This window comes from Haliotis rubra, unplaced genomic scaffold (genome assembly GCF_003918875.1).
Source record: "Haliotis rubra isolate DU_JTF1 unplaced genomic scaffold, ASM391887v1 Scf33, whole genome shotgun sequence".
In the NCBI taxonomy this organism is placed as follows: Eukaryota; Metazoa; Mollusca; class Gastropoda; order Lepetellida; family Haliotidae; genus Haliotis; species Haliotis rubra.
Window position 1 is genome coordinate 1,325,935 of NW_025767002.1, and position 19,636 is coordinate 1,345,570.

The 19,636-nt window shown below is 37.7% G+C and overlaps 1 protein-coding gene across 1 annotated transcript in view; it reads left to right on the top strand.

The window, feature by feature from the left end:
- Positions 1-4,357, top strand: part of LOC124284104 (thioredoxin domain-containing protein 11-like) — a 70,564-nt gene extending 66,207 nt beyond the window's left edge. The window contains exon 15 of the mRNA XM_046720162.1: positions 1,269-4,357. Within this exon, the coding sequence (XP_046576118.1) occupies positions 1,269-1,713 (445 nt within the window). The 3' untranslated portion in view covers positions 1,714-4,357. The remainder of the gene's footprint in view (positions 1-1,268) is intronic.
- The last annotated feature ends 15,279 nt before the right edge of the window (positions 4,358-19,636 follow it).

The following is a 19,636-nucleotide window of genomic DNA, read 5'->3' on the forward strand; positions in this document are numbered from 1 at the left end:
AACTATCCTAATGGGGTTATGGAATGCTTACTGTCAGATATGGACTATTCACACCCTTGACAGCTGTGTGATAAAAATGATGTATTTGACCAGAGTGACTGATTCACCGAGTAGGTCGGGAGTTTCATTAAGAGCGGGAAATGATGATATACAAAGAGCTGTTCATTAGATGTAATCAGTCGTTGGGCCAATAGCATGGAAATTCAGGCCATAGAGGGGCACTGATAGAGAAATGGAGGGCCAAATGGCAGTGTTCATTTGGAATATCTGACATGGAATTGATGGAGAATGACGTATGACCAAGACCTAGTCTGTGTCATGCTGTTTGAAGTGTTTATTACCGTTTGAGGCTGTCATTGGTGATTGGTGGTGTTTTGGTAATGAAGAAGTTGGGTGATTGATAGATGGGCTAGCTAATTTTGTTTTGTGATTGAGAGTATAGGATCAGGTCATGTGCTATATCTTCCCATCTTTCAAGTGGTGGGACGCAGAAGGATATCTGTTATCTTGAGGTTGTAATGAACAGATGTTATTCTTGTAGGTGTTTTGTCCTTTTTAATGCAGTTTGACCAGATTCTTCAATTTTCACTCAGGTAGCTCCTGTATTTGAAAAGTGACCAAAATGTAAAAAGATTTGAGGTGACCATGTAAGATTTAGTGAACTGACAGTAATAAATGTTTGTCTTGATCCTCTTTGATATTTTAGAGGTTTGGCAAGAGTGATATTGATGGCATACAGTTTGACAACATCAATATGTGTTTTGTGAAAATGTCAGTGTGGTGGCTTTCACTCTGTCAGTGGATACAGAGATTGTGAAGTCAGTTGAATCATTGAATGAAATCCTGTAATCCAGATCCAGATCATAGTCATCATGTTGATTTTAAAAACATTTCATCTGATAATAACAAAAATCATGTAAAAATGATCAAAGATGAACGCTGGGCAAATTAATTTTAGTGTCTTCAAGAGGTATCATAGTCTTTCAGAAAACTCTAGTCATATCATGGTTTGAAATACGGATCTAAATGTCAGATAGATAATGAAAGGATATTTGTTTGATATACAAGAGAATCATATCAAGACAAGACATTATACATACATCATGAGAGGAATCGTAGTGATAAGTGCTTTGATATTCTGATATGTATGATAATATTACAAAAATATTATAGGGAGGATATTACTGATATAGCATGACAGCATTAATGAGAGAGGTCACATGACACATGACATATTATTGACATGTTGTTTTTGTTGTACATTGCAGGAAAGCTAACAGCGTTGTCTTCCCCGACACCATTGCTGTGACGATGCCCAACCTAATCCGCTTTGTGCTGCAGCACTCTACACAGAGTCTCCGAGTGGAGACAGCACTTGGCGTCTGCTCCAAAGCATGTATACAGAAAAACAGGGAATATGCTGTCAATGCTCGATATAGTCTACAGAAGAAACAGACACGCCTTCGACGGCGACTGAGCATGATAAATGCTGAATGGGAACATTTGAGCACGACTGCAAGGATGTTTCGAGAAATTTCCCAAAAGCATATCCACAGCGTTCTACAGCAGACGCGGAGGAACCTTCTGGTGGTTGATCAGCTTCAGCAATTCCTTCAGTCCAGCAATGGAGTTTACATTGAACATTCCAAACTGCGCCAGTTTATGTCCGATCATAAACTTCTTCAGGATATGGACCTCAAAGCTAGTTCATGATTAATCTTTGATATTTATATAACCTTTTATGTCAATTATCTGGTCGATGATAACATTGTTATTTACACTCCTGGCAAATATTCAGGGTTTTTAAAGTGATGACATCAGGTGTCTTTTACAATTGGAAATGTACACAGTGCATGGGGGTAATGTTGTTTTCTACTGTTGAACATTTTCAAAGTTGATTGATTGCACTAGGGGTAATGTTGTTTTCTACTGTTCAACATTTTCATAGTTGATTGATTGCCTGCCATAAGCATTTTAGAAAATAGGATACATTGTCAAAACTATTTTAGCGTCAGTAGACGTAGCACTATGCAGCAAAACAGCATTAGAAGTCACTTTATTTGGTTTGTGGAAGGTGAGTCAATATTTTTCCACATGGGATGTCTCATTTACAGTATGTCAGAGGCCGTTGTTATTCCTGTTTATAAAGTGATATCTGTTCTTTGTACAAGTGCAGGAGATAATGGATGTGTGCATGACTACCTGATGTGATCAGCCTGGAGTGTTTGTGCACTGTTTTGCTTCCAACTGATTTCATCACTAAATATTGTGGCTTGTGTTGTGTGATTTCAATATAATGTTTAACATTTTCAAGCAAAACTGAAACTCAGTTTTCCATAAAACTCCACATATTAATATTTTTCTAAAAAAAAACATAAAAAAATTATTTTCACTTTATTACAACTTTAAGTTTTGAAATATGTAATCAGCCTTGATTATCATGAATACCAGATACCATTGATTGTTAAAGCCAAGCAAATAATGTGCCTGGATCATTGAAGATTAGTTGTGCCACCAGTATCTTTTCAAACTGGGTAAGCATGTTCTACTCTGCTGTCCCACTGCCACCATGAGTGTGGATCAATAGAGGAGAAAAATTGATGACGCAGTTCAAAAGGAAGCTGTCCAAAATGAGACTGAAAGTCAGAGGTTCTTTTCATTGTTCAGTGTTGAAAATGTGATCAATTTGAAATACTGCATCAGAAAACCTGAAGGATGCAGGACCATATAATTTCTAATACTGCAATTAATGCTTTGTTATTGAAAACAAAGATGTGATTGAGTAAACAAATAAACTGTATTGATTGTGGTGTGTATTTTCCTGCAGTGACTTGGTGTATTCATCAGTGCAGGAGCCGCACAGTGTTTATATCTCCATCCATCGAATGGTAGCCATCGGGGCTTGCCACAGTCACTCTTAGCAAAGCTTCTGTATCCCGTGTTATAGGCAAATATTAAAATAGGCCACGATCCATCACTCCTCCTTGCTTTGGAATGAAATAGATTATGTGGTAATGACTGATTTTTTGTATTGTAAATCATACCATTTTGTCAGGTATTCGTACAGACCTTTTCATGTGTGTTTACAGAGCTACATCCAGGCCATCTAAGATTTTGTTGTTATTAAAGGTGGCCACTATTGTATGACATAAAACTGTCAGTGATAAGCGTTGCTGATGTGTTTACTGAATCCCAGGGTAAGCCTGATGGGCTGTTCATCACGGTAGGGGATGTCTCGACCACAGCACTCTGTCAGGCCTATTAGTTTATTACATCACATGTGAAGACTGATTTATGTTGTATATATCTGACCTGCATTCATCTTCCTGGTGCTCGGCTTGGGAGAAGCAGGATGGCTAACTTGATGAAGCTGTGATTTGAACAGTTTGGTATCACCCAGTGCATGAGTGAGTGAGTTAGTGCATGAGTGAGTGAGTGAGTGTCAGTGAGTAGTGATAGAGTGTGAGTTAATGATTGTGTGTTAGTGAGTGAACAAGATTGACTCCATGCTTCTTTAAGCAGTATTTCAGTTGATGTCATGGTAACCAAGTAATCCCAACTTAGTGCTGCTTGTATATTTAAACCATTTTCCCCAAACCGAAAACCCTGGATATGCTTTTAAAACCAAAATGTATTTAAATGAAGTTTGTTATAGCCAATCTAGAATTAAAACCTGAGGGTATGAGCGTCAACTAATTGTTGGCGATTGGTTTCAGCAGAGCAAGAGCAAACGCATCCGATTTAAGGCTAGAAAATGTTGGTGTAGTATTTCATAAGTGAGAATTGTGTTTGTACTTCTTTTGTTTCTTTGTGTGAATATGGTTGTATAAAGAAACTGTGCATATTGATATTAAAGGGAAATGTTGGCTAATGGTGTAATTGGTTTTATGGAGCTTGTTTTGTTGTCTTAGATTTGTGAACTGGCAGGTACATGGGATGAAAATTGGGATGAGGAAAGGGTTAATGCCATCATTGTTTGTTACTATACACTAATAATTTTACACACATTTGGTATACATTTTCTGTAAATTAAGTGAATTTTCTCCTGTAGTATTATTGTTGAGTATATAATGATTGCATATTTGTAAACAACAGAGATTGCTGATAAAAACCAGGAATGGAAACAAATAATTCAGGTAGATAACTAATCTAATGATAAAATGCAACCTGAATCGAAATGAATACATCAGGTTGACTAATTTATTGATATTGTCCCGATTTATAGTTTAATTATGTGAAATGGAATGCTTTGATTTAATATAATGTTAATGTTGCATTTTTGTGGGGAATCGATGTAAAGTTATACAGAATCAAAACATAAATGCCAGAGAAATATCAGTCTTACTTATCTGACAAACACAAATTTCTTGGGCAAGATGTGGTCAAAATCATATGAATAAATCACTGAAAATCAGTTGTGACACCAGGTGTTACCAAATGCATGAGCATATGTATCATGTTTCATGTATTATGTATCATGCATCATGTATCACCTATCATGTATCAGTGCCAGAGAAATATCATATCCTGAGAGCCTTTCAGTTATTGAAGTTGTGAAACATTGCGAGAGAATTATTATTATGATTAAAAATAGATGTAAGAAAATGCTCAGCAGTACCCACTTTGATGGACATTATGGTAAATAAAGATATTTAAGTTGCACCTATCTGCATTTGGAAATCTAATGTTCTTAAGCATATGTTCATAAATGTTTCTGCAACTTATATGGACAACTGACTTTGTACAATTCATGGCTACTTATTTAAAATTATGATTATTTGCCACTCAGGTATACAGTATCTATGTGTTTTCAGTATTTACAAATGCCGATTTCCAATTTCACAGAATGATTGTTAAACCTCACCAATGTCCATACTTCCATGTTTCAGTTGCCTAAATGACGTCATGATCATATCAACTTACCAGAGAGTGTTAGAAATCCTCCATATCGGATCTTACAATGTTTAACTTATATGTTATTGTGTTTGTGCTCTTTATTAATAGGTACATATGTTTACAGTGTTTCATGAATAAGTACACCTGTAATCTCCTCAATCTATCATGATGTATATAGAAAGGTGTTTGTTTGGCATGAAGAACCTGCAAGTCCTACAGTAGCTTCCTGTTATTGGAATGACACTGTTGACTCAAGTGTAGTGTGAATATACAAGTACATCTGTATTGTATCAGACGTAGTCTGGAGTTTTATTGGATGGATTGGCTCCGAAGGTGATGAGTATGATGGTTCTGGTAGATGAGTTATTATTATCATTGTTGTCCATTTTACCTCAGACGAAGGTGTCCATCTAGGTAACTGATGTCAAGACAGGAAGTAACATGGTTTCCATTATGGCGATTGTTCATAGCCTGTTTTACACATTTCATCTGACTTTAGTTCAACCGGAAGCAGAAGGACACGACTAGAAGTCATTTTGTTTTTATAACTGGTTCTTCTTGTAATTGAGTGGGATTGTGCTATGTAACTGCTTGTAAGATGAAAAAATATGTAATATATGGATGTATCCTGTTGAAGTATGTGTGTATGAAATTTCCAGCCAAATGTTTGAGAACCTGGTACACATATGTTATTACTTTTGACTTTTTGATCAGTTGTATATAGATTTGTAAATACTTGTGTGTATTTATGGACTTTGTGCTAATGAAAACAAAACCCATGTATAACTGAGTCTGATGAGTGTTTCCAAGTGCACTTGAGAATTTGAATTTTCAATTCGATTGTATTTTCGCAAAGTGCAACTCACGTGGCACTTAACACTTACTTCAGTGAAACCAAACTACCATGTCAATGAAACATGGCCAACCAAGTGGTGTATTGTAACAGGTTGTTGACTTTGAACCATTGCTTCATCAAAATGGTGTCCATTTTCTGGAGTTCACCGTCGTCACTGTTGATGCCTCTTGCATTAGTCAGACATACATTTGCACCACTTTACTCAGCACCTTTATTCTACAGTATGTTTAGTGCAGGACTGATACTCCAAGATACTTGACACTCCAGATTTGTCAGTATCTGGTACTACACGTAGCAGGTCTACACTTTCTGACTAAGATGTCTGTGACTTCCTTGACTGGCATTCTAGAAGTTGTGTAGATGAAGAATGAGGACTATTTTTATGGATATACAACTTCTTTATTCTGTGTAGAGGACGTTCCGACACAGATTCTAATGTCGTTGCTTTCTTGACAATGACATTAGATACTATGTCGTAACGTTGCCTATACAGAAAAAAGAAGTTGTATACCCATAAGATGTCCGTGGAAAGAATACTATTTTTCCATTCAGAATGTCAGATTGCACTTTTATAACCAGATTTATGTTTACTGCATTTGAAATAAGTTTTGTATTTTGCACATGGCATGCATACGTGATTTGTTATCACATGGTATTGTATTTTCATCATACATCTGAATTCCCTTATTCCTGGTAATTGCAGTCATACTATGTACATGATATTTTTGGAAGGAATGATGAAAATCAAAATGACAATATATATTCAGTGCGGCGAACTGGAGGAGGAATAAAACAGCTTTGCTAGTACAGGGTACATCAAGGAAGAAGCAAATACTAGTTTGTGTAACTACGTTTTACTTTGTAATTACAACAAACTTATCAAACAAATTACTCTGGTTCATGCACCAGATATGGTGATGTCACTCTGTGAATGAAAAAGTAGAAATGGGTTCAAGGTTCCTATTGTAATACAGTGGAGATATAATGAGTGAGTAAATGCTGCTTTAAGTTTCATCAGCAATTTTGCAGCTATTCGTGGCTAGGAGATATAATGCAGTGGGTATTAGAAGTATTGCTGCTTGAAGGAGGAGGAGGAACAGAGACAATTCTCTCTGTTAAGGAATGCTTTTTCTCCTTCAAGTCTTACCTCTCGATCGATTCAATATTTCTTGCTTCAGGTTTCACTGATGCAGTAAATTCTTCATGTGAAGCATATCTTTGTGCCCGAACAGAAAAAGGTCAGAAAAACTGCCATGTCATTAATTACTAATTACTCTTTAACTGATTGGTGTGGATGGGTTGCCTTTCTGGCACACCATTGCCAAGCAGTGCATCAAATATCAGCCATATGTGTTGAGGATGTGATGAATATATGGAAATGTTTCTTGGGGAAGAAAGTCATGAATAATTTACAATGTAAATTAATAAATTCTGCATTCTTATTTTCAAGCCAGTGTCTTGTTTATTTTTGGTGTTTTTAGGGTGTTTGAGTTGCCTGTAAACAGGCTGACACGAGCAGTGGAATATTTGAAGTGGAGCAAAACACAAATGCCTTGCCTGTATTGATCAGACTCTTTCTTCAAGTATATCAAGGATCATCACTGGATCACTGGATTGTGTGGTCCAGATTCGATTATTAACAGACCGCAGCCATATAGGTGGAATATTGTTGAGTGCGGCGTAAAACTAAACTCACTCACTCAGAGCTAGATCATAGACAATACGTTAATACTAGGTCAAGACAGAAGCACTGTGACCTGAAATGCACAGGTCAGACATAAGTATATATAGATATATCTTTGGTTAGTTGTCGGCTCGTGTCATCTGAAACTGTGCTGTGAACTCAAGTGCAATTATATTTAATGGTTTGAACAACTCTCACCCATGGTTCCATCTGAGATGACAGAGCTGTGTTAAGGAATCAATAAGACGGTTTGATTTTAATCACACTCAAACAACATTTACACTGTATAAACTACTTTTCTTCTAGATATAAATTAAAAAGAGTGTATGATTTGATTGGGTTGATGTTGACGCAAGTTGGTATTTTGTTTGATAATATAGTTGTTACTAAATGTAAACGAGGTGTTTCAACACTAACAGGTTCTGAAGTTTGTTTTGGTCGCTGCGGCCCACTTGTCGACCCTGTAATGGAATACACATTATAATAAAGTTCCTGCTGTTCTCATTGATTTTCACTGCGATTTAAGACGAGGGAAAACCCGATCCTTCCATGCTTAACGCTAACAGGCGTCAAACGGGGAAGTAAGTCTCAACTGTCTCTCGTTACAGTTCATCATGCTTAGCATTGAATCCCAAGCTACAGGATAGCATTTTCAGTATCACACTGATGAACCAGCTCTGATAGTTCACCGAACTTGACATGACACTCATTTCATGGCTGGCATTAAACAAAAGGTATATTGGACAAGTTTTTCATTTGTATACATGAGGTGCTATTTGTTTGAAGAAAAGTCGGGATTAGGAGGTGATACACCAAGCCCCTTTCCAAGCCTTAAAGGGGCGTTGGGGTAGCCTAGTGGTTAAGACATTCGCTCGTCACGCTGAAGACCCAGGTTCGATTCCCCACATAAGCACAATGCGTGAAGCCATTTCTGGGATCCCCCGCTGTGATATTGCTGGAATATTGCTAAAAGCAGCGTAATACTAAACTCACACACTCGTTGTGAGCAAACCAAGCCCCTTTCCAAGTCCCACACGGACAAACAAATGTGTGAGAGTCTAAATGTGTGAGAAGGCCTCCTTACGTGCATGCATGTGCATGGTGGTGGTGCGGTTGGTGACCAGAGTGATGTATTTACAGAGAGCCAGGGAGACACACTGAGTTAAGCCCCTTGACAGAACGACATGACTTTAATGGCTCGTATCCATCTTCGTGAGTGGTATCAAGGATTAATGAAGGCTTACTTGAGAACTCTGAACTGTCACACAGGAAGAAAGGATACTTTAGTTTTAGTGTCTTTTGTCTCTGAGTCATTGTCTCCAGTCCTTACATCATCGACAAGCTGGACAGAAATAACTAAAACTGCTTTTTCATCTTAAAAACGTAAAGAGGTATTTCATTAAGAGTCACTTGAATCTGCTGCAGCATCGTTAACTATAATAAAACTGTCGGGTTGTTATTGTGGCTGTGAGTGATTATTTGGGGTTGGATGGGCGACCTTCATTGATATATCTGAATGAAGAATAATTTTGTTGTAACTGAAGAAAGTGTCTCTCAATGCAGGCTTCTTTCATCACATATTGATAATGAGCACCTACCATGGAGAAGATTATAGATAGCCTCAATGCAAATGAGTTGCGGCAAAGACTGTATTATATCCAGAATGAAAGATGTGAGCAATTTTTCCCTGAAATATTCAAACCTTTCCCAATGTTGCCTTAAAGAAGAATAATATGTGAGTAATTTCAGTTAATGTTACACAGCTTCAGATTTTAAGCATTTTGCAGTAACTATTTCTTTTTCAGTTTATTTGTGTTTTAGAAACGGTGATGTTTTATGGAAACTATCAGAGCCTGATAAGTGAGATGTATACCAGTGTGAGTGAGTATGGGTGAGTGAGTATGAGTGAGTGAGTCAGCAATATTGTAACTTTATCATGGTGATATCTAAAAAGTCTAGACCGGACCAATGAAATTTGCTTGTGGTTGAAATACTGAGCACGTCCTACATGTGAAAATGTCACAGGGATAAATGACTTGCTGAGATTACTTCCAGCTTTATTTATGTGAATATCAGAACGTTTGTCTCTTTGTTGTTTAATGCCACACTCAGCAATTTCCAGCTGTGTTTGGGCGTTCTGTAAATAATCTACTCTGCACCAGACAATCCAGTGATTGACATCATGAGCAACGATCTGTGCAATGGAAATGAGATGATATGCCAACCAAGTTAGCTTTCTAGTATTTTAATGGAGCAAGGGGCATGTTTAAGTTATTGTATGTATTTCCCAACAGGAAGTAATGTCGATCAATCTGAAGTGCATAGCATTTTCTTATGTAAGCACTTATTTGCAAAGGACTTTTTGTTTCCAAAGTGGACATCTTTTCTCAAACCCAAATGATGTCATTGAGCAGGAAGTGATTAATACTTTGTTGTTATGACAGCGAGGGGCAAAATCCTGAAAATTCAGGGTAAATTTGAAAAGGTATCTATTGGACTGCTTGTTTTTGCGGGTAATGCAAATATTATTACAGCTGCACATGCTATCAGCTCACAGTTGGTTGTTCATAGTCTGACTTTTGCGGTGAGGTAGCCTAGTGGTTAAAGCGTTCACGCTGAAGACCCAGATTTGATTCCCCACATGGGTACAATGTATGAAGCCAATTTCTGGTGTCTCCCGCCGTGATATTGTTGGAATATTGCTAAAAGCGGCGTAAAACTAAACTCACTCACTCACTCATAGGCTGACATGAAGTAGCTTGAATATTGCTGAACGGTGCATAAAAAGACATTTACTTGTCACATCAAATGGATTACCTTGACAGAAAAACACATGGACATTTTGTCTTTTGCCTTTCTGCCAGAAGTGTTATCCAACCTACAGGGCACAAGCTATCTTGTCCATCCTTCTAGTTGGTGACCTTTGTCTTTCTGCAAGTGGATTTGCAGACATAACACAACAGTTATAACATGAGGAGACATATTTCGGTCTATGGCTACCCTTGAGGCTGTGTAAATCAGATTGCAGTTGCGTGCCGAGGACGATAACCAGCTTCACAGCCTCATTATTGTGTTCTGTAACAATTTTCCCTCTTTGATGCATTGCATGCTTTGTGGAAAGGCTAGCGCTAAACTGCTCGGTTTTATAGAAATCCTGAAATGTTGCATGTAATTATTTGACCTCAAGTGTAAAGGTAGCACATCCTACGTTAATCTACAAAACTGTGTAACTTGAAATACATGGCGAATTCAGTAATCACAAATTAATATTGTTGGAGAAAAGACGTCGATACATATGACGACATTGATGCTTTGTGTAAAGAAAATGATTAATCGAGGTGGCTTTTTGTCAAATCCAACACTGGTGCAATCCCTTTCCTGCAAATTTCGCTGCTGTCCATTTGACTCAAACTATGAGAAGTGCATGTGTTTTCGCAGGTTATGCCATTTTCCTGTAGGATTGCACCAAAAGCTGAAAAAAAATGACACATTATTGAATTAATTGGAACTGTAGTAAGAAATCAGCTGCTTTGGTTGTGATGTGAAATAAGCTATTGTTTTCAAGCAGCTCACAGGTCTCGGAATGCCCATCTTTCATGTCATGTTCAGTGTCAATGTAATACAGTAAACTTCGGTTGTAACGAACTCGAAGGGTCCATGAATTTTTTTCATTATAACCATAGTTCGTTTTACAGTTTGACAGAAATATACACCAAGTAGTTGGTACAAAACAGTCAGTTTGTTTAGTCCATCAGTTCGTTATAGGTTTGTTCATAATAAACGAAATTTCATTTAATGCAAAAAATGCAAATAAAGAACTCTAGATTTTCTTCAGGTGTGCCTATGGTTAAAACATTTGCTTGTCACGCTGAAGGCCCGGGTTTGATTCCCCACATGGGTACAGTGTGTTAAACCCATTTCTGGTGTCCCCCGCCGTGATATTGCTGGAATATTGCTAATGGTGGCGTAAAGCTCAACTCACTCACTCACTCAATAAAAATGGAGTTATTTCTATAACAATTATATATTTTCAGAGACTAAGCATGAGTCTGTTGCTTTATGTGATACTGTCTGAATAAAACAACCAAGGTCAAGTCGACATAGCCCAACGTTTTAATCAACATCTATCAACCCAAATCCTCAGGATTAATTACAAAGTAAATTGCTAATAACCAACCCCTAAACATTCTACACACACCAAGCAGTAACTGGTGAATCTGTGGGCACCGCTCTGCTTTCTCCAGACCTAACATACTTAGTTAAACAATTAGCTGACAGTGATGCAAAACCAACGTCCGTCTCCCACCTATTCAGTAGGTAATGGCTCTCCTAACTGGGATAGATTTTCAAATCACGACCACATTTACCACCAGTTGTCGTCCATTTGAGTTCACTGATGCTGAAAACTGGCTGGTGTGGCTCCATTGACTCAATGCAATATCCTAGCAGACTGACTAGAGCGGGCCTGGTTGTGAATAAACCCCACCGAAATAAGGGACACGTACTGTGCTGAAACCTTTTCTTTAATGTGTAATGGCTGTAATTTCAGAGTGGATGTACTTGTGTCTCCGATCTTATCACCACTCTTCTCATAATGATAAAAAGAAAACAGAATTTAATTTGACATCAAAGGTTGATGATATGCACAAAATGTTCACATTCTATCAATGTTCTGACATGGAAATAATTAATATTTAATGTGTAACGGCTGATGTGGTTTTGGTGACAGTCTAAGAAGTTTGGAGATGATGGATGTGTAAGCGTGAAGAATCTCCCCGAGAATCACACCGACTGCTACGGTATATTCCATGGCCAGCTCATCTGATACTGTTCTGTTGGCTGCATCATCTGTTTCCGAGGCTTATTTCCCCAGGGATCATCAAAAGTCAGTTAACCGATCAGTCCGCAACAGAACCTCCCCTCCAGGACTGCTAAAGCCAGCTCCTCCTCTAAACAAAGCCAACATGGGGGGCAAACTGCTTTCTAACAACAATAAATATTTTCTTTGACACCGAAAACCTAATCATCCTGTAGCAGGAGAAATATGGAAAAATTATTTCATGCATTTAGATCAATCTGTTATGTGATATGTGCTCCCATTTGGGCTGTTATTCAGCAGTTGTTGTTTTTTGACTGTTGATTAAATTATATGGGAATTGGATGGAGAAGAGGACAGAAACATTTGCATTTGTGAGCTTTTTGAATTCACATTGTGTTACATGGAAAGATCATTCAGATCTATATGCTTTAGAGAAATTCCAGTGGTGACACAATTAGCAGTGTTGAAGATTCTTCATATGGTAATATGCTAACTATTTGTGCCAAAAGTCAGCATCCTCATCAGTTTACTGATTGCATTGTGAGAAAAAGTGGAGGCGAATTGACAGGATTAATGGGAAGATTGACAGCAATTTTTCATTTTGTCTTTCATCTTTTTAGACTGTCTATCTATAATGTCTGTAGTCGGCAAAAGGAATATTGACAATGTTAAATGATTATTTCTGCTTGTACAAGGCAGTATTAAACTGTTTGAGAGGCATTCTAGAAGTTGTAAGCAATAGGAATCCCAAGTCTTAATGGATGTTCATAAAGACTTGTCCCAAGGCAGTATTGTTTCAATATTAGACGATTCTTTCAGAATGTTTTATTGAGAAGGTGTCACTGATCTTGTCATGGAGAATATATACAGTATGTCTATGATAGTAAGTTTGGATGATAGTGGGTACCTCAAGAGTAGTGTGATGAGATGCTCGTGTTCAGTGCCTTCCATTTCTGGATTGTTCATTGTACACAGATAGCCCAGTTGTCTGAGGTCTGGCAAAGCTATGTAGTACTGTCGACGCATGGTACATGTTGTTATGCGTCGACTGGGGAATTAGCTCATGATTAAGATGAACTGTGATGAAGACTCGTTCTCTATTGTTTTAATCTACATGTAGATGTGAGCATATGTATATATACAGTTTTTGACAACAATGGACAGGTGACAACTCAACAATGGACAGACAGAAAAACAATAGCACTTCCTTGACCAGTTGATGTGATGGCAGACACGGCCAAGGGGGATTACCAATTAAGGTTATAAATGTCTTATACAATAATTAATGGGCTGACAGGTCAATGTACAATGCGGTAGTGATAAGGATGTACAGTAGTGATTAAGAATACAGGTTAGCGTCATATATATATTACAATAAAGTCTCACATGTCTTGAGTATATAGTTTTGGACTTTTTAAATATTTGGACGATGGCTGTCCTGAGTTAGTCACTATAACAGTACCTTCCATCACAGACCTTTTAGCAATATTTCAGCAGTGGACACCAGAAATGGGCTTCACACCTTGTCGAATCGAACCCAGCATGATGAGCTTTAACCACTAGGCTACTCCACCGCCCGGCACTGAGAAGATTCCGTTCTTTAGCTACCCATGCTCGTCATCAGAGGCGACAAATAGGAGTGGCTCACTGACTTGGTTGATTATCCTTGCTGTCAGGGCATGATGACACGCTTTCATCAAGTCACGGAATCTGACCACCCAATCCATTTAGTTGCCAAAGCAGGTTCAGACTGAGGGAGGCCATTTGTAGCCAGGAAATCTAGCCTTTATGGCACGGATACAAAATGCTCAGTTCTTGTGACATTTCCTTGTTGATTTCAACTTCAGCTATCTGGAATAAAGTTTTCTCTGTAGTAAAACATGTGGCAAGTGAAAGTATAAACTAATTTTCTATCTGTGGTCGTAATTATATATTTTTATGGAAATCTTAAACATCTTCATTGCTTCTTTGTGAAAAAATGGTTTGTTTTTTTAAGAACTTAGAGTATTTATTGTAACAGTAAATACAGTAAAGGAGTGAATACCTAAGAGAAGTATTCAAGCTTGGCACATTTAATTAGGTTTTACTTGTATTTGAGGACAGAAAAGACATAAAACTGTCCTAATGGGGGTATGGAATGCTTACTGTCAGATATGAACTATTCACACCCTTGACAGCTGTGTGATAAAAATGATGTATTTGACCAGAGTGACCGATTCACCGAGTAGGTTGGGAGTTTCATTAAGAGCGGGAAATGATGATATACAAAGAGCTGTTCATTAGATGTAATCAGTCGTTGGTGCAATAGTATGGAAATTCAAGCCATAGAGGAGCACTGATAGTAAAATGGAGGGCCAAATGGCAGCGTTCATTTGGAATATCTGACATGGAATTGATGGAGAATGACGTATGACCAAGACCTAGTCTGTGTCATGCTGTTTGAAGTGTTTATTACCGTTTGAGGCTGTCATTGGTGATTGGTGGTGTTTTGGTAATGAAGAAGTTGGGTGATTGATAGATGGGCTAGCTAATTTTGTTTTGTGATTGAGAGTATAGGATCAGGTCATGTGCTATATCTTCCCATCTTTCAAGTGGTAGGACGCAGAAGGATATCTGTTATCTTGAGGTTGTAATGAACAGATGTTATTCTTGTAGGTGTTTTGTCCTTTCTTTTGAAGTTTGACCAGATTCTTAAATTTTCACTCAGGTAGTTCCTGTATTTTAAAAGTGACCAAAATGAAAACAAGATTTGAAGTGACCATGTAAGATTTAGTGAACTGACAATAATAAATGTTTGTGTTGATCCTCTTTGATATTTTAGAGGTTTGGCAAGAGTGACATTGATGGCATACAGTTTGACAACATCAAATTTTTTTGTGTGTACAAATGTCACTGTGGTGGATCTGACTCTGTCAGTGGATACAGAAATAGTGAAGTCAGTTGAATCATTGAATGGACTTTTACACTGAAATTCTGTAATCCGGACCCCGTCTGTCTGGACAGCAATTTTTTGGATGATGAGATTGATGAAGGTCGATCTCTGCAAAGAGGCATCACTGAGTATCCATGATTTGTTTATGCATTTTAAACCTCTATTTTATGCCAGATTTGACATATTTTGTCCAATAATCAAGTGACAATAATCTGTGGCACTGACATCTTATCTGAATGATTTCACACCATCTTGACAAACTGGGAAAGGATGAAAGGATATTTGTTTGATATACAAGAGAATCATATCAAGACAAGACATGGTACATGAGAGGAATCATACTGATATGTGCTTTGATATTCTGATATGTATGATAATATTACAAAAATATTATAGGGAGGATATTACTGATATAGCATGACACCATTAATGAGAGAGGTCACATGACACATTACATATTACTGACATGTTGTTTTTGTTGTACATTGCAGGAAAGCTAACAACGTTGTCTTCCCCGACACCATTGCTGTGACGATGCCCAACCTGATCCGCTTTGTGCTGCAGCACTCTACGCAGAGTTTCCGAGTGGAGACAGCACTTGGCGTCTGCTCCAAAGCATGTATACAGAAAAACAGGGAATATGCTGTCAATGCGCGATATAGTCTTAAAAAACCCCAGACACGCCTTCGACGGCGACTGAGCATGATAAATGCTGAATGGGAACATTTGAGCACGACTGCAAGAATGTTCAGAGACATTTCCCAAAAGCACATCCACAGACGTAGCACTATGCAGCAAAACAGCATTAGAAGTCAGAGACCGTTGTTATTTCTGTTTATAAAGTGATATCTGTTCTTTGTACAAGTGCAGGAGATAATGGATGTGTGCATGACTGCCTGGTGTGATCAGCCTGGAGTGTTTTTGCACTGTTTTCCTTCCAACTGATGTCATTACTAAATATTGTGGCTTGTATTGTGTGATTTCAATATAATGTTAATATTTTCAAACAAAATTAAAACTCAGTTTTCCATAAAATTCCAGATGTTTATCTTTTCTCAAAAAATATATAAAGTGATCTTCACTGTAGTAAAACTTTGTAAGTTTTGAAATAATAATCAGTCTCGATTATCATGTAAACCAGATACCATTGGTTGTTAAAGCCAAACAGTGAAATCATTTGACTGGATAATTGAAGATTAGTAGTGCCACAAGTTGCTTTAAAAAAGGGGACGCGCGTTCTACTCTACTTTCCTACTGACACCATGAGTGTGGATGAATAGACGAGAAAAAATGATGACTAGGTTCAAAAGGAAACAGTGTTTATAAACAGAGTGAAAGTCAGAGAGTCTTTTCATTGATCAGTGTTGAAATTGTAATCAATTTGAACTACTGTATCAGAAAACCTCAAGGATGCAGGGCTCTATAATTTCTAACACTGCAAATAATGCTTTGTTATTAAAAATAAAGATGTGATTCAGTAAACAAATAAACTGAATTGATTGTGGTGCGTATTTTCCTGCAGTGACTTGGTGTATTTATCAGTGCAGGAGCCGCACAGTGTTTAAATCTCCATCCATCGAATGGTAGCCATCGGGGCTTGCCACAGTCAATCTTAGCAAAGCTTCTGTATCCCGTGTTATAGGCAAATATTAAAATAGGCCACGATCCATCACTCCTCCTTGCTTTGGAATGAAATAGATTATGTGGTAATGACTGATTTTTTTGTATTGTAAATCATGCCATTTTGTCAGGTATTCATACAGACCTTTTCATGTGTGTTTACAGAGCTACATCCAGGCCATCTAAGATTTTGGTGTTATTAAAGGTGGCCACTATTGTATGACATAAAACTGTCAGTGTTAAGCGTTGATGATGTGTTTACTGAATCCCAGGGTAAGCCTGATGGGCTGTTCATCACAGTCGGGGATGTCTCGACCACAGCACTCTGTCAGGCCCATTAGTTTATTACATCACATGTGAAGACTGATTTATGTTGTATATATCTGACCTGCATTCATCTTCCTGGTGCTCGGCTTGGGAGAAGCAGGATTGCTAACTTGATGAAGCTGTGATTGAACAGTTAGGCACCACAGAGTGCATGCATGCATGCATTCGTGAGTGAGTGAGTCGTGATAGTGCGTGAGATAATGATTGTGTTAATGAGTGAGTAAGAATGATTCCATGCTTCTTCAAGCAGTATTTCAGTTATTTCTTGGTAATCGTATCACAAAGTTACCCCGTAGTAGTGCTGCTTGTATATTTCAACCATGTTTACAAAACCGAAAACCATGGATATGGTTTATAAAACCAACATTTATAATAAAAATGAATTTTGTTATAGTCTAGCATTGAAACCTGAGGGTATGGGAATCAAACCTCTGCAGCAAATTATGGCTGCTTTGACCACTGGGCCATCAGTTCCTTTCTTAAGATTGCTCAGACCTTTTCCATGCGTATATATTCATGCAGAGCAGTTGTACGACAATGGCTTGTATATATTTACAGTCAGTCCGTCAATCTGTTCAGTATTAGCTGATTAAAATGGACGAATTGAAAGACAAACGGACATCGTTGAAACAAATGTGATTATGCGCTCAAAATGGTTGAAATTGAAATAAATTTATTCAGTAAACAAGAAGACATTTATTTTTTATTTGTAATTCTGAATAAATGTTTGATACATCTGAAATGACACATAGTGTTAGCGATTGGTTACGGGAGACAGCAGAGCACATGCCTCACTGTTGATGCCTCTTGCATTAGTCAGACATACATTTGCACCACTTTACTCAGCACCTTTATTGTACAGTATGTTTAGTGCAGGAATGATAATCCAAGGTACTTGCGATACTCCAAATTTGTCATTACCTCTTACTACACGTAGCAGGTCTACACTTTCTGACTAAGATGTCTGTGACTTCCTGGACTGGCATTCTGGAAGTTGTGTAGATGAAAAATGTGGACTATTTTTATGGATATACAACTTTTTTTATTATGTATAGGCGACGTTTCGACAAAGATTCAAACGTCGTTGCTTGCTTGGCAATGACATTAGAATCTATGTCGAAACATCGCCTATACAGAATAAAGAAGTTGTACATCCATAAAAAAAGTCTTCATTCTTTAAGATGTCCGTGGAAACAATACTATGTTTCCATTCAGAATGTCAAATTGCACTTTTATAACCAGATTTATGTTTACTGCATTTGAAATAAGTTTTGTATTTTGCACATGGCCTGCATACGTGATTTGTTATCACATGGTATTGTATTTTCATCATACATCTGAATTCCCTTATTCCTGGTAATTGCAGGCATACTATGTACATGGTATTTTTGGTAGGAATGATTAAAATCAAAATGACTATATATATTCAGTGCGGCGAACTGGAGAAGTAGTAGAACAGCTTTGCTAGTACAGGGTACATCAAGGAAGAAGCAAATACTGGTTTGTGTAACTACGTTTTACTTTGTAATTACAACAAACTTATCAAACAAATTACTCTGGTTAATGCACCAGAGATGATGATGTCACTCTGTGAATGAAAAAGTAGAAATGGGTTCAAGATTCATATTGTAATACAGTGGAGATATAATGAGTGAGTAAATGCTGTTTAAGTTGCATCAACAATTTTGCAGCTATTCGCGGCTAGGAGATAAAATGCCGTGGGTATTAGAAGTATTGCTGCTTGAAGGAGGAGGAGGAACAGAGACAATTCTCACTGTTAAGGAATGTGTTGTTTTCCTTCAAGTCTTACCTCTCGATCGATTCAATATTTCTTGCTTCAGGTGCCACTGATGCAGTAAATTCTTCATATGAAGTATTTCTTTGTGCCCGAACAGAAAAAGTTCAGAAAAACTGCCATGTCATTAATTACTAATTACACTTTTACTGATAGGTGTCGATGGGTTGCCTTTCTGGCACACCATTGCCAAGCAGTGCATCAAATATCAGCCATATGTGTTGAGGATGTGATGAATATGTGGAAATGTTTCTTGGGGAAACATTCATGAATAATTTACAATGTAAATGAATAAATTCTGCATTCTTATTTTCAACCCAACGTCTTGTTTTTTAATGTGTCATAGGTCGTTTGTCTGATTTGCCTGTAAACCAGCTGACAGTAGCAGTGGAATATTTGAAGTAGCGCAAAACACAAATACCTTGCCTGTATTGATCAGACTCTTTCTTCAAGTTTATCAAGGAAGATTAAACGACAAGTTGCAAGGCAATGGTCAACCTTTTGAAATGTCACGTGGAGGACATTTGCTGAAGACAAATTGAAACAGGATCTTCGTTGCAGGTCCAAACAATCATTTAATCTCATAACCTCTACGGGGCTTTTTCCTTCTGCTACATCCTTTTAAAGAGATTCTAGATTGAACTAAAGGTATCGGAAAAGGCGATAGAATGAATTAGATGGTCAGGCTCAGTGATCGGCCTTGCGAT